The 16,018-nt window shown below is 42.7% G+C and overlaps 1 protein-coding gene across 5 annotated transcripts in view; it reads right to left on the bottom strand.

The window, feature by feature from the left end:
• Window positions 1–16,018, bottom strand: part of cep192 (centrosomal protein 192) — a 55,570-nt gene that overhangs the window by 32,106 nt on the left and 7,446 nt on the right. For 3 of the 5 annotated variants that reach the window (XM_071205791.1, XM_071205793.1, XM_071205790.1), the window contains exons 15-30: window positions 15,832–15,981; window positions 15,683–15,747; window positions 15,328–15,552; window positions 14,895–15,033; window positions 14,700–14,776; window positions 14,318–14,605; window positions 12,793–13,564; window positions 11,555–11,672; window positions 11,162–11,318; window positions 7,025–7,706; window positions 6,689–6,880; window positions 6,231–6,406; window positions 5,270–5,500; window positions 4,990–5,115; window positions 4,727–4,867; window positions 4,389–4,452 (exon numbers count right to left, since the gene is read on the bottom strand). In XM_071205791.1, the coding sequence (XP_071061892.1) occupies window positions 4,389–4,452; window positions 4,727–4,867; window positions 4,990–5,115; window positions 5,270–5,500; window positions 6,231–6,406; window positions 6,689–6,880; window positions 7,025–7,706; window positions 11,162–11,318; window positions 11,555–11,672; window positions 12,793–13,564; window positions 14,318–14,605; window positions 14,700–14,776; window positions 14,895–15,033; window positions 15,328–15,552; window positions 15,683–15,747; window positions 15,832–15,981 (3,603 nt within the window). The remainder of the gene's footprint in view (window positions 1–4,388; window positions 4,453–4,726; window positions 4,868–4,989; window positions 5,116–5,269; window positions 5,501–6,230; window positions 6,407–6,688; window positions 6,881–7,024; window positions 7,707–11,161; window positions 11,319–11,554; window positions 11,673–12,792; window positions 13,565–14,317; window positions 14,606–14,699; window positions 14,777–14,894; window positions 15,034–15,327; window positions 15,553–15,682; window positions 15,748–15,831; window positions 15,982–16,018) is intronic. The other 2 variants (XM_034101900.2, XM_071205792.1) reach the window with 1 other exon arrangement.

Consider the following 16,018-nt stretch of genomic DNA (forward strand, 5'->3'; position numbering starts at 1 on the left):
CTTTAGTGTCATAGAACTCCAGGTGTATAATAATGAGAAATGCAAGGATGGATATTGGACCAAGTCATTGTTTTGCAAGTCACAAGTAAGTCTCAAGTCTTTGCACCAAAGTCCAGAGTCAAGTCCCGATGGGCAAGTCCAAAACTTTGAAAAAAAAGTCTTAAACAAGTCATTATGTGCTTTTCACCAAAAAACAATATAATATCTAAAACGTACACAAATGAGTGCTTTTACACAATGTATTAATTTCTCAAACAAGTTGCCCCTGAACTCAAAAATTAAAGAGTACCATAACACTAATACAAACAAAAACAATCAGTAAATGCATAGTTGTTCATTATTGAATTGCAGATCAAACTGCTCTTTATTCATCATATTAATAATTTACTAATCAATTTTCTCTCTGCTGGTAAAGTAATGTGTTTTGTTCTATTCCCTGTGAAGCACAGTACACTGTACACGTGCGAAATGATTGCCTGTGCAGTGCTTGCATCTCTGTCGGGTTTCCCATGTTGGGGAATGATCAATGCCAACCTTTCTCACATCAGCAGGCACACTGGAGTGTTGCCTTTTACGGGGGGGGGGGGGGGGGGTGTTGTGTCCGGTTCTGGAGAGGATAGTGGTCTGCCACGCTTGATTTTGCCCTTTCCTGCACTTGTAAGGGAAGTGCCAACAGAAGCATGAAACCTTCGCAAGGTCATGGGTTTTATCCTGGGCTCAAGTCTCTTCTGTAGAGGTTCCATGCATTGATAACTGCCACTGTGACAGTGTGCCACCAAATGTACATGTACCATCTCCGGGATTTGAAGCTGAATTTGTAGAGTGCAGACAGCATATCAAGGAGGTCAACACCTCCCATGAACTTGTATGCTTCAACAATGGCTGGTCTGGGAACCATAATGTGTGTCTTGGTTTTTCAATCCCACCTTTTCACACTTCCAGTTGGTTCGATGCCAACATAAGAGGAGAGTAGGTTCACAGTTTTGTTGTCAAACCATCTAACGATGATGTTTTCCTGGTTTACTCTGAAGTCCATTGGCCCTCTTCCCTTTTTCATCCATCATGTTGCAGTCTTTGACCCTGTTCATTCGGACAGTGCCTATGTAGTGGATTCCTCTCCCTTTCAGGTGGTCGACCAGTAGAACTGATGTGAAATAGTTGTCTGCAAAGACGTTGTGATTTCTTCCTGCTGGAAGGGTTGATGTCATTTTCAGTACAACATCTCCAGTAACACCAACATCAGATTCTCCTTGTCTGGATTTTCTGGACCTTGACAAACATCAAAGTCATAAAGGTAGCCACTTTGTCCAGCACATCCCCACATCTTGAACCCCCATTTGTGAGACTTTGCTGGCATATAAACACGAAGTTGAGACTTTTCCGTTGAACGGCACCATCATTTCATCAACCGCATGACATTCTTCAGGAGGTATGCATAGGAATTGCATTAGCAGCTAACTTTTATTCTCCGATTTTTACATAAAAATGGAATTATGGATTATCAATAATTTTTTCAAAGTGACAGACACATTGGATTAACTTTCAGCTGCGTTTTTAAATCGACGTTTGATCAGTATAACAGCTAAGGTGAGACGATGTTCCGTTTTTGCTCCGTAATGCTACGTGTTGTGATGTCTGTTTGAAAAAACACCTCGCAGCCCCCGACTGAGGGGGCTCTCGTCTTAACAGGTTAATTAAATAATCTAAACAGTGTTTTTGACATTGTGGTAAGCATAATGCAGATTGCATCATGAAATGTACTACAACGACACATATTTTCCAACGTCACATATTTTCCGGAGAAATGTACTCAAAAACCTGCTATATACTATTTGATACATACATTTTCAACAAGATTTCTCTATGAAATAAGCTACAAAATATAAACTGATTGCTTCAATACAGTAAATATTCATAGTGAAATATCAGTAACAATATAAAAGTAATTCTTACCGTAATTTATTCAATATTGGCAAAGATGACGTTTCCAAAAGCATCTGAACCGTTACATGACGGTAGCCATTTTGGATTTGGTCATTAAAAGCGATCTACAGCCGGCAGTGCCCGAATGATCCACCAGAGGGCAGAAGACATGTATCCCATTGCATACAACAGGTCTTTTAGGAACGTACTAGTCATTTGGATGAAGTAGAGGTCTCAGAAACTCATGTATCAAATATGATACACTTGGCATTATAGGGTTGGAGGGAACAGTAAGGTTGGGCTACTGTGACGGTTTGATTCAGAATTAGATTAGTTTATAAGATCCCTGATGTTAAGTTGACCAGAATGTTTATTTCCACTGTGTACAAGATGCTATAAGGGACCCACAATCCATTTATTTGTAAGGGATGATGTGCAGCGAGGTGGTCATTATCGGCAAAAGAACACGTACTTAATACGTTAAGTAGGTATATAGGATAATACTTTATTGGTCAGATCAAGTCTGAAATTTGACTTGCATCACTGCAGCTCCATAGTCGCGTTCACACCGCAGTACTTTTCCCATCTTAGTTCCGATATAGTTCCGAAATGTCGCGTTCACACCAAAAAGATCCGGAACAAAAATTAGTTCATCAGAACCTTTTTTACCCCTTTTTCCGTCCCTGCTAGAAAGCAGGTACTTTCATGGGAGAAAAAGGTTCCTGTCTGATTGGCTGGGCGGATTGCAAACCACGCCCCGTAAAACTCCCAAAAACTTTTGTGAAGCCGCCATTTTATTATCCTTGCATTAGCATTGGCCCAGCGCACAAACGCAGAGAGACTAACTTATGGCAACACAAAATAAAACATGGGAGCGGTGGAGATGAGGAGGTGTCGGCGTTCTGGCGATTTACTCGGAAGGCTCCCAGCAGCTTCTACTGAAGCCTTCAGAGTAAATCAGTCCCCAACTCCGGGGGACTTCCGGCCTGGGACCTTGGGTGCAGTGTTGCCAACTCCATAGTAAGGAAAGTAGCTATTGGCTGTCCGAAAAGTCACCAGAAATCCCTAAATGACATCATCGCCTAATTTGCATATCATGTAATGGCGGTAAAAAAAACGTTCCACCCCCTTCAAAGATCAAAACTTAAAACCACCAGAGTAAATCCAGACGACAGTAGATCAGAAATGTCTATTAGACAAAGTAGGAATAGTTTTAAGTAGAAATCTCCCTTACAATAAAGGCAGTATGCCCGTGTGTCATCTCCAATAAATGGCTTCAACCATCCTTTAAACTCAGGGTTTGATTCCCACTCCTTTCTGTACTTTTGTGAATACAGTTTAGACTGTGCCATGATGACCTACGTGAATGTTTAGCTTGTCACAGAGAGGCACACACACAGTGGACGAGGTGATTAAGTGACTGAGGCTGTGTGAGTCAAAGCAAAGGCAGTTATTTATTATAGTGTGACGGTGAAGAAACATTTACAATTTACATTTAAATCCCTCTCAAAACCAGGACGGCTTGGCGCATGCGCAATTCATTTACAGTCTCGACGCGGGAGGGTGTGGCTGTCTCCTCTCTGCTCTGACTGCAGCTGAGCTGCTGCGGGAGGCAACTAGCGCCTGTGAGTACTATGGGAGGGCAGAGGGGCTCACGGCAGCACCCGCGGCTCGTTAACTGCTGAACAATACGTGAGTCTCCAAACACCAGAAAAGACCCTATAACAGCATTACAAGTAGTTAGATCAGTCGTTAGTCACTTTTCACAAAAATAAGTAGCCGGAGGGTTTGGAAAGCCGCCAAATTTAACGACAAAGTCGGCAAGTTGGCAACACTGTTTGGGTGGCAGTATACGTCGTGAAGTTGTTTGCGGCCTGCCAGTAAACCCAAAGCAGAAGAAGGAGTGACGTCAGCGGCTTCATTTGCCTAATCCTTCCCCAGGAACTTATTCCGGTGCGAACGCGATCTGTCGGCTTTACGAATCCTGCACTCAGCTTTGCTTTCTCCAATATCATTGAAATGCAGCCAGAAGCTTCTTTTTCTGTTTTCGCTCATTTCTTGACTTTTTCCCCTGCGTGTTTACATTTGAATCCGTCTCCCCTTCTTTCTGACTCTCTGTGCAGCTGGCCTCTACCACTATACTTGCTATCTTTGGAGCGTCTGCCCCCCCTCCCTTCTTTCACATAATGGTATGATCCTAGTGCGTCCTCGCATATGATTGGCCGCATAGTGTGGCCATCAAAATAAAGTCCCGCCTCTGCCTGCATGGATTTTCAGCAAAGCTGAGTAGGAGCGGCTGAAGCTTGCGATCGACGCGGTGAGACCCCTGCATTAAAGTATCAAGTCTAATCAAGTCGAGTTGCAAGTATTTTGTGATATTATCAAGTCGAGTCAAAAGTCATACAATTTGTGACCTCTGGCAGTGACTATAATAAAGTGTCAAGTATCTAATCCAAATAGATTACCTGAAGTAACTGTGTACTTCTGAGGAGCCTTAAAGTGAACCCAGACCATAAAGCCCTGTGGATTCTGAAAAAAGAGAACAAAAGTGTAATTTGTCATGTTACTGATGAAGCAAATTCCACTGCTTACTAGCGGATACAGAGAATTAGAACTGTGAAACTATGTTACCCACATCTCTACCTGTCTTATCACAGCAATAACACTTTTCATTTAGGTGGATACCACAATTGCCTGAGCATGCTTTAGTCAAAACACAAAAGAAAAACTGGCAGAATGAATGAATAATAAAATAAGAGACCACGAAGCTGAATGAGGTTATAAGGATTATGGCAATTCTAACCTGTTCGTAGCTGGCATGCATCACATGATTCATCACCGAGGGAGAGGACACTGCGGCCATATGTCCAGCCTGCTGTTGCGCCTCAGATGTGTTGGCAACAGGGTGCCTGGAAAAGGTGAAGCACCTCCAGGCTGTAGCGTTCTGGGTAAATGAGATGTGAACCACTCAGATATTGTTTATCATGCTCACTGCTGTGTTTTTGCACTGCAAAGAAAAGCAAGTGCTGGTAATGAGAACATTTCTAAATGGTACTATTTACTCACTGCACTGATGACCAGACGGATGGGCACTGTAGCATGAGTCATGTTGAGCAGTTTGAGGGGAAGGGATCTGGCACTGCCTCCTGAAAGGTCTCCAAAATCCAGACAGCCCGATTCATTTAATTCAACCTGGGAATCAAACTCAATTTAAAACCTTTCTTGCAATTGATAAGCAACATATTCGATTTAAATAAAAGTGTGATTAGCATTGAATCTCTACAATATTAAAACACAATGTTGAATGAATCTCTGAAGAGTGTGATCTTTGCACTGGGGCCCTTACCTCTAGCGCAGGATTCTCTGCTATCGCAACCAGAACAACTCTTTTAGCAAAGATGTTGGCCCTGGCTGCAACCTCTGTCTCGGCAGACGCCGGCCAGGAGCAGACACTAAAGACACACTGGTAGACACCGGCCTGTGGGGGGATAAACAACAACTTCTGCTCCTCTGTACTCTTGGGGGCAATGATGGTTTTGTTTTTCACTATAAGCCACTGGAACGGGAGGCTATCCACCTGCAGGGTTGGCAACAAAGACAGAAGGAAGAATGTGAGCATTGTTGTCAAGAGGGGTGAACCTGAATATTAACTATTAAGCGATTTAAGGAACCAGGTTAACTGCTAATCTTACAGTCAATCATACAATACAGCTTTATTTATAAAGCACTTTAAAACCTCCAGACCAACGTGCTATCCAGTCAGTCAAATAAACCACACACACACACACACACACACACACACACACACACACACACACACACACACACACACACACACCCACACCCCCACACACACACACACACACACACACACACACACACACACACACACACACACACACACACACACACACACACACACACACACACACACACACACACACACACACCACACACACACACACACACACACACACACACACACACACACACACACACACACACACACTTTAAAAGCATAAAAGCAACAATCTACAAGATGTCAATACACCAAGGAGAAGAGCTGGGATTTCAGAAGCGGTTTATAAACGGGCGGTGTGGAGGCCTGTCTGATGGGCAGGGCAGATCACTCCACAGTGTCCGAGCTGCTACAGAGAAAGACCCCCTCTGAGCTTAGACCTGGTTCTGAGCACATTCAGGAGACTCAAATAATGTTGCAAGTTATTACAAGCCGACGATACCATTTTTACGATATTTGATGCATTATGCTCTTTGCCACTGTATAGCATCAAGCCAGCTCTGCTCACCTTCTCGCCATCAATGGCCAAGCTGGTGACAGTAATTGCTACTTGCTGCCATCTCTCCGAGGGGTTGAAGAGACTCAGGGAGGTTTGTGAAGCGATGCCGACACAGCAGGTGTGAGGGAACCGCAGTTCTTCTGGCACCACCACTTGTCCTGAGGATGACAGTGGAACAGGGAGAGCTGATGCAGGGAAATGCTGCCACTCCATGGAGAACAAGTTGGAAGTGGCGTCTTATTGTAGAAGGAGACAATCTTGCAGCAATTACAAATTCAGAGTGAAAATGCTTGATACAATTTTCTAAAACAAAACAAATAATTGTCGTCCTGTATTTAACAAAACAGTTTTCCACATACTGTATATGACTTATTATGGTATTACAAGATACAAGATTAAGAAGAAAATCATTTCAAGAGTGTGCACGATATAATAACATAGGTAAAGGAAGTGAAGTCCATGGCTACCTCTCAGATCCTCAAGACCACCAGCCCCAATTGGCTCTACACCATATTGACTGAAGGGTTTCCCCATCATTCCCGCATCCTGCTGGCCATGATGGGGTCTACTGAGGTGATGTGTTCCAGCAGAGCCAGGAATACCCAGAGGAACCGATGTGGGATGGACGTGTCTCCCTGGTAGTTCAGTGTTGGGTATGCCTAGTGGAAAAAATGGAAGTGAGAGAACTAATTTATCTCATTGTATTATATATTATTGGGGCTTTAACCATCATGTTGCATCATTATTAACTTTGTAGTGGTTTTGGTATATCTCATTCACAAAAGCAGAGACAAAAGACATGCCTGTAGAGGACACACTGAAGAGACCATGTCCTGTTGCTCCCATATGATAGGCAATGGGATGTAATGGAAATTCAGGTCCCAAATACTGCTGAGCCAGCTGTGAGTTGAAAAGTGAGCGTCCAGCGAGAAGGGACTGTATATCTCCTTGGTGGGGAGGGTCAATCAAGCCAGCACACTGGGGATTAAAGCTGGGGATGGGTACATAGTGAAGTCCCCCTGATGTGTATGATGGCATTCCAAGGCCACCAGCATACACTGACGATGCCATTGAGCTAGCAGCTCCCCACTGAGAGCTTGGAGGTGCACTGCTGTTAGTCTGCTGAATGTTCAGATTACTGCAATAGCCTGAGTCCACTTTAGTGAGCTGTCTTACATTGGACTCAGAGATGTGCTTGTGGTTCCCGTAACCTGCTGAGAGATCCCCAGGTCTGTCTCCGGGGAAGTGGTAGTTACATTCACTCTGGCTGCGAATGCAGCTCAGACCAGATGCACTACGTGAGGGCTCTGGGCTTTTACTCTGCTGTGCTGGTAGTGGGTCCAGACTTTTAGAATGCTGTGGTCGCACCTGGTCCAGGCTTTTAGGCAAGACAAGAATATCTTGGGCAGACTGTTCATCTTGATCCAGAGGTGGAGTTGGACTGAACCTGATGATGGTGGAGCTCAGTGCCATGGTGCAGTTATTCTGTGGACAGAATAATAATTTATACGACACTTGTGAGTAATACATACACAGAAAAATGAAATGTACATATCATTTTTAATATAAGGTTATCTGTGCATTTATCCAATCCAAGTATTAAAAGCAGTGGGCAGCTATTATACAGCGCCAGGAAGCAGTGTTGGGGTCCCAGTGCCTGGATCAAGGGCACCTCTGCAGTGCCCCGAAGGCAAACTGGCATCTGTTTTTTTTTTATTTATTTTTTTTTTTAAACGTGTCGAGCAGGACCTGAAGTTTACCTTGTAAAACAGCACGTAAGTAGACCATTTTGCTTTGTGTAACATGAGGGGAGCTTTTAGTATGGTTTCATCTAAGGTTATTCTTGCATTAATTAACCATTTCCAGCATTCCACTATAGTTCTTTATTCCCCTTATTTCAGCCAATACTTTGGCTCTCCATAACTTTAGCTTACTTTCAGCTACAGAAACCATTCAAATATTAAACTATTCAGCCTTTTCAGGACTCGATGGGAAATATGATACTTTTTGAAATATTCAGCTTTTTAAACTCTTTTTTTTAACATGGAAGTCAATGGGACGACTCTTCAAATCCTCTTTTCCTACACCTTGCGCCAAATGCTTCTCCTTCCACATACTTTCAGCTAGATACTTCATTCCAACTTTAAAATGATCACAAGACCTTCAGCTATTCAATTCTTATTCAGATTGTTGATATCTTTTACACTTTGAGATATTTAACTTAGTTTGGAGCTTGGTAAAGTGGCTTTCTTCAGATTTTAACATTAGTGTGTAGCAGCTCGTTAACTCTAGAGTGCTTTGATGTCAAAACAGAGTGGCGGACAGCTTGAAATTCGCCCAAAAAAATGTTTTCAACTTGCCATAATTCCCAAACCCAACACTCCCGAGACATAGTTTTTCATGTAAAATGTAGGAAAACCTCTCCTAGGTTGGAAAATAAAAAATAATAAAGAACAAATATTAAACAAAATGCCTCTTGAGGGCATGAAGAGACAAAAACTTGTCAAATTCCACCTACTCCCATGTAAACAATTTCCAGATCTTTCTTCAGAACAGAGAGAACACTTTAGACCAGTGCTTCTCAAAGTGTGGTCCGTGAGCGCCCCCTAGTGGTCCGTGAGTATATTGGTAACATTTCATATTTGAAATAAATAAATATATTTAAGTTTTCCGCACCCTCGCGGAAATATCTCCGCAATGGAGCGAGCTTAAGTTTTAATTTTGATTGCATGAAATAGCCCAGCGCAACACCTTCCTCGAACATGTTGCCACTTGTTTGTACCATTATCAGGCGATTTGTAATCTGTTCTAGAAAAACGATGTGTTTATTTATATTTGCGGAGTTAGGTGGTCCGCGAGTGTTTTTTTATGGGTTAAGTGGTCCTTGGTATGAAAAAGTTTGAGAAACACTGCTTTAGACAAACTGCTCCCATCTTCACATTTACCACACAAAACCCCGAAAAAAGCATCCCTGATGTTCACGGTCTGTTAATTTTTTGATAGGAGCGTTTTTGAACAGGTGGCAAAATTGTCAGATATAATCCAATGCATTCTTAATGGCACTCAGTGCTGCAGCTGGTAACCATGGTGTTGCTGGGTGCGCGTGAAAAGTTTCTGGCACTTTGGGGCGGAGCCACTAGACTTTGATTGACAGCTGCAAGGAAACCCGGAGTTGCCAGGTTTGATAAATGCCTGAACTACCAAGAGCCGAGGAGTGACGGCAGCAAAATCAGTTGGACGAGATTGAATAGTAAAGTTGTCCATATGTGTATAATTGTTGCATTTAAGTGATATATTGGTTGTAAAAATTGTTTTTTTATTTGCTTGATACAAAAGGACATTCTTTATAACCAATTGCTTTATTACCACGCATTTGTAATATTTGTATGCTAGAACTTTGTATTCTTTTTGAAAAAAATAAATAGCTCACTTGTCATTCATTTTAATCCTTAATTATCCATCCAACACTGAAAAGGTGGTCCTTGTGAAGAGTCTCATCACTATATTCCCTCAGCTGAAAGTCATTTACAACAATAGTTTGCTGAAGATTAAGTTTGTTTTAACCAAGGTATAAGGTTTTTTTTAGGTGTGATTTTATGAATTATCTATTCTGTCAACATTTGATGAATTAGAAAAATATTAATGTTTTTAAATGTTAACAATTATTTTCTTAATGACATATTGTGCTAATGAAATCCTTGTAAATAAATGTCCAATGAATTTATTCTTGCATTTGATTTTTTTAATAAAAACCATATCCACCACCTGGTACTTCGTCATTGACACACAATGTGCAGATATAACACAATCAAATGTTAATTCTGGTTAAAGAAATATAACAAAATGTGCAGAAATAACAAATGAGTGTGTTCATCTTGGTTACACATTTATGACACACAATGTGTAAAATGTGCACATTGTGTGTTTGGGGCATGTAACACATGTGAGTGTCAGCCTCGCGGAGTCTGTCTACGCGCGCGTGAAAAGTTTCTGGGATTTTGGAGCGGAGCCACTGGACTTTGATTGACAGCTGCAAGGAAACCCGGAGTTGCCAGGTTTGATAAATGCCTGCACTACCAAGAGCAGAGGAGTGACGGCAGCAAAATCAGTTGGACGAGATTGAATGGTAAAATTGTCCATAAAAAACTATTATATTCGTAAAGTGTACAGCTAAAATATATATGCAATTTTCGACAGATACAGCCCACTCAAAAATATATTGTTTTATATAAAATATATATATATATATATATATATATATATATATATATTAGCTGTACACTTTACGAATATAATAGTTTTTTTTATGGACAATTTTACCATTCAATCTCGTCCAACTGATTTTGCTGCCGTCACTCCTCGGCTCTTGGTAGTGCAGGCATTTATCAAACCTGGCAACTCCGGGTTTCCTTGCAGCTGTCAATGAAAGTCCAGTGGCTCCGCTCCAAAATCCCAGAAACATTTCACGCGCGCGTAGACAGACTCCGCGAGGCTGACACTCCCGCGAGCGAGCAAGAAGGCTGTCTCTCTCGGGAGCGGGCGCAGAGCCGCTCGCGGGGGTTTAATCTGCACGCGTGTAAAAGCACGCTATTCAACTATTACAGGACATTGAGACTATACATATTGTTGTTTATACCTTTTTTAAACCTTGTCTTTTAAATATTAAGCTTCTTCACTATTTTTCCTACTCTTCCAGTTTAACATTTCACTTTCAAGTTTTCAACAAAGTCATTGCAATGCATTTGAGCTGTAACAATTTGATTCAAATCATTTCACTTTTCTGCATTTCTCCGCTAAGTTCAGAAACACACCTACTTGGTATTTGTAGCTAAAAGCAGCTACCATTCAGCTAATAACATATTCAGCTTTTTCAGCTAAATTCAGCCACAAATGTTCAGTTTACAGCATTCGCATGCATTTTCTAGTTTGTCCTGCGGTACCTTTTGCCTGTCAGGTGTAGGTATGACAGTGCCATCATTCATTGAGATGTATGTGAGCCTGCTGAGACTGGGGCTGGAGCAGGTTGACTGAGGAGAGAGGTCAAGACCTGGATGTCTGCCTGCTAGACAACCACTGGACGAATCAGGGGACACCATACTAGGACAAGAAAACAAAGAACAAAGAAATGCATGAATAATGACTGAACATGCAAATGTCCTGTGTCTAACCGTAATAATATGAATCAACTAAACAGACTATTTATGATTAATGATTAAGTCATTATTTTATCAATTTGAGATGTGGTTATACTGAAGCCATTTTAAGATAACTATATATGTAATCTACTATTATTAATTTCTTTGATTCACTGAAAACCATCTGTAGAACAGTACCCATCAGCTTTGGGAATGGAGGTCTGACTTGGAGAGGAGTGGGTAAGCGGAGAGGTGGACGGTCTGAAGTTATACTGCGTCTCCTCCACGCAAGGCTCAGCAAAGCCCTTCACCAGCTCTGGGAAACAAGTATAGTTACAGTACACATTTATGATGCCATCTCAATGTTCTCACAGGGTCAGGGACAATACTTTCTTATCATGTACTTTCAGATTTTGTGATGCTTGCCGAATCAGTGAAATCACTCTTCAAAACATAGCATTTAGCAGTTTTATTTCCGTGTTATCATTGTTTATAACCTTGAATTGATCTGCAATTCTGCATACATCCTATTTTGTTTTTAATCCTGCTTTAACTATGTTATGCACTTTGTTTTGGAAAATTGCATTGTATTATTATTAGCATTAATATTATTAATAAGATGGTGGCTACTGGTCTTCACAGTTGTTTGAATAAGGGTGCTTACAATACAACTTTATTTATAAAGCACTTTAAACCTCCAGACCAAAGTGCTGTACAGGCAAATAGATAAAGCACAGCTCAGCTCACACACCATAAAACAAGTACAAGTAAAAACAAAAAACAATTTAAATGCAAAAAAAGCAACACTCTAAAAGATGTTGAAACGCCAAATGTTAAAACGCTAAGGAGAAGAGGTGGGTTTTAAGAAGCGATTTAAAAGCAGGCAGTGTGGAGGCCTGTCTGATCTCCAGGGGCAGAGCGCTCCACAGTTTGGGAGCCGCTACAGAGAAGCACATTCAGGAGCAGTTGGTCCGCTGACCTGAGAGGGCGGTTCGGCGTGTAGTGCTGTAACAGCTCAGCAAGGTGGTGGGGTCATGCCATTTAGGGATTTAAAAGTAAATAAAAGAATTTTAAAATGGATCCTAAAATCAATTGGCAGCCAGTGGAGAGAAGCTAAAACAGGGGAAATGTGGTCAAACTTCCGTGTGCCAGTTAAGAGCCTTGCTGCAGCATTTTGTACCAGCTGCAGTCGTGCGAGCGAGGACCCACTGACCCCCATGTAGAGAGAGTTACAGTAGTCCAGCCGGGTGGGGACAAAGGCATGGATTACTGTCTCAAACTGCTGTCTGGAGAGAAAAGGTTTTACTTTCGCTAGCTGCCTCAGGTGATAAAAGTTCGTTTTTACCACCGACTTAATCTGACTCAAGTTTGAGATGTGTACTGTTGCATGTGTACGGTTTGAATTAGAAAGTCCATATTTCTGTATTTGTACTCACCAGGTGCAGGGTCTAGTGGATGCTGGTTGTTTTGGCCCGAGAAGCCGACATGCTTCTCCACAGAACCACCAGGTAGTGGAGCAGCCATGATATTCTTCGCTGGAAAATTGCTTTGTCCCCCCTCCTGCTGCTGCTGGCCTGCCGTCTTCACCCTCTGTGGCGGAGAAGAGGAACCTTTAGATGAACCTGGTGTAGAAGAGGATCCCGTTTCACTATGTTGTGATGTTTCCAAGGAAGATCTAATATTGTTGGTGGCCTGTTGGTTCCATTCTCCTGGCTTGACATTTTCTGTAAGGTTCCTGCCAGAGGAAGTCCTTTTGTCTGCCAGAGTGGTGAGAGTTGAAGTCTGCCCTGAGCCCACAGATCTTCTGGCAGAGCAGAAAGACGTACGGGGACGAGGGATAGAGCTTCTTTTTGAGTGACCCTTATGACCGGGAGATAATGAATTTGGCTCTGTAGACAAGCTAGTGTTTATTGAGGTCTCTCCTCCTCGACCAGTTTCTGTTTGCTTCTGTTGAGTCTTACTGTCCACTTGCTGAGCTGAGCTTCCCTGCTCCTCAGGAAACCCCCCCTGAGGGTTCCTTTGAGAGCTGCTGAGGTTGTTAGCCCAGGCGGTCAGGTCACAGGTGGTGTGAGCCACAGAGGCGTCGGGGCTGCATGACACTTCAGTCATGTTCAGGTATTTCTCCATGTCAAAGGCACTCAGCTCTCCAACACAGGTGCTTCTGTGCAGGATGTCCAGCAGGCTGCTCTGATCCGGCTCAGGGAGGATCTGTGGAGGTGGAACATTGAAAAAAAGGAGAGGGCACTCACAATGTTGACAATGTATGCATCGTAAATACAGAGTATTATCTCAAATGGGACACTACAAAATGTTCTTTGTAACGTTTAAGAGGGAAACAAAAGTCAGATTTTGAGTTTTCCTCTAGTGAGATTTTTTAAATAAAGACTAGACAAATAATCAACATACTACGTGTGAGAGAAACTTCTGCTCAGCAATGTTGATGGAAGAACTGGAAGCTGGAGTCCGCTTTATATCAAACACTGGGTTTATTGAGAGCCACGGCCGTGAGCATTGGCAGGGTTTTCACACGACTTCATCATGTGATTCCCCAGCCAACACTGAAGATTACACAGAAACACAGCGCAAATCTACACAGATAATCAAGGAGGAGCCTCTGTTCGCGCCCTTTTCATCCTAATCGATGCAACACATGTTGAGACCAAGGACTGATCCATTAACAACCATCTGTGCATTTGGTCACACTCCCCCTCAGGGAGGCAGGACCTTTTGACCTGTGCCCTGTGTAAACTACAAACAGGACACATAGGGAAAACACTAACAGTCTCCCATGCACAGATCCCATTAAATATTTCCTTCACACTACGTAATATGTAATGAAGCTATTTATATATATAAAAAAAATCAAATTCAAGAAAACAAACCTGATTGAGAGCAATTGTGCAGTACATAGTTGATCAAACCAAAATGCATACTGTAAAATATAATATATCAAGGCCTTACATGTTCCACTGAGTGGGGTTCCTCTGTAGAGGTGGCTGTAGGTCCAACGCGGTCTGCTCTCTCAGCTCTATTCATCGCCCTACTTCTCTTGGAGAGCGCCATTATCATGGCAGCCAGCTGCGATGGGTCAGTGCTGATGGACGCATCAGCAATGGCTGAAGCAATTGTGCTGATACTCAGCATCATTTGGCTGTTGTTACTGTTGGGGGACGCACCGCTTTGGTTACCTACGCTTGCATCGGAGCCAGAGCCCTCATGGTGGTCAGGTGCCGCTCTGACAGTGTGGTCCTGAAGAGAAGAAGTGATCTTATGTCAGAACGACATGCTGCCATGCATGTAGTCCTACATATTGCATATCAACGTATGAGAAAAGCCCCTGTACCTCCCGTTCATACGGTGCAATGTCATCTTTCAGTGGCATCCTTTCACCTGGTGCCTCAAGAGTTTGGTCCAGGTCTTCTGCACATGAGATGATCATGAATAATAATCACAAAGCAGTCTAAATCATTTAGAAAATGCAAACACAAAGGTGAGGCGAGAAGGTGATTATTCAGCCCTAACGATATTGTGAACACACCTGGGTTGAGTGTCTTGTCTGCGTCACTGGGTTCCAGAGTGTCAGCGAGAGAGGTGCCTCCAGCGGAGAACTCTGAGGGATGAATGAGGGGAAACGGGTCCCTCTTCTCTGGAGAGGTAATGATGTAGCCAAAGGAAGGCTAGAGAACAAGAGACCAAGCTTTACTACATGTTACATGTTTACTACATGTTACAAGCTAACCCAACCTCAACCATTAGACTGTATTAACTTCACATGAAGTTAGCAGGAACACAAACACTAACACAACATCTGCAGCTCGATCAAACAGCAGCTGCATATCAATGTTGATGCACATCTCATCTATAGGTTTATGTATGAACACATGTTTTATCGTCTTGAAATCAATTCTCAAAGAGACTGACGGTAAGGAAATGATGTGTGTAACACAAAGAAAAAATAAAATGGTACTGACCCGTTTAACAAAATCCAAATCATCAGCACTGCCAAGACAGCCAAGGGCTTCAGAGCGCTGTCCAAAGAACTGGCCCAAAGTGAGTCGCAGGTAGCTCTGGTCCCCCTGCTTATACTCCGTGGAGACCTGCGAAGCCCTCATCAGGATGTCACTGCTGGGGGGAGCTTTCCAAGAGGAGTCGCTGTTAAAGGTGCTGTTGCTGCTGGCCGGTTCCATCTTCTCCTCCTGTGTGAGCAGCAATACCCACAATCAACCACAAGGGGTTGTGCTTTACGAGACACAGCGTGGCTGAGTGCCAGCCTCTGACAATTCATTTGAATGTGACTATATTTGAAAAAAGGGAGCCGTTGTATACCTGCATAAATTGGTGCTCTTTCTCAAATGTCTCTTGATCCTTAGCTATCTTTTCCAAAGCATCACCTGCAAAGCATTATTTATTAGCAATAGGCATCGATTTATATAAGTACAACAAAATGTTAAATAAGCTTTGGACTTTTGACATACTGGGAGGAAGAAATTCCTCAGTCTGTAAGTGGCCAACATTCTCTGAAGTCTTCCCATCAACCTCCTTCTCAAAGGAGGAGTAATATGCCAGGTCCGTCACCCATTGTCCTTCATCGTTCTGGTACACCACGCTCTGTGTGGCCTGTGCGCCTGAGCAGGAGAGCATGCTGTTAACACGTATACACCA

This window comes from Pseudochaenichthys georgianus, chromosome 16 (genome assembly GCF_902827115.2).
Source record: "Pseudochaenichthys georgianus chromosome 16, fPseGeo1.2, whole genome shotgun sequence".
Lineage (NCBI taxonomy): Eukaryota > Metazoa > Chordata > Actinopteri > Perciformes > Channichthyidae > Pseudochaenichthys > Pseudochaenichthys georgianus.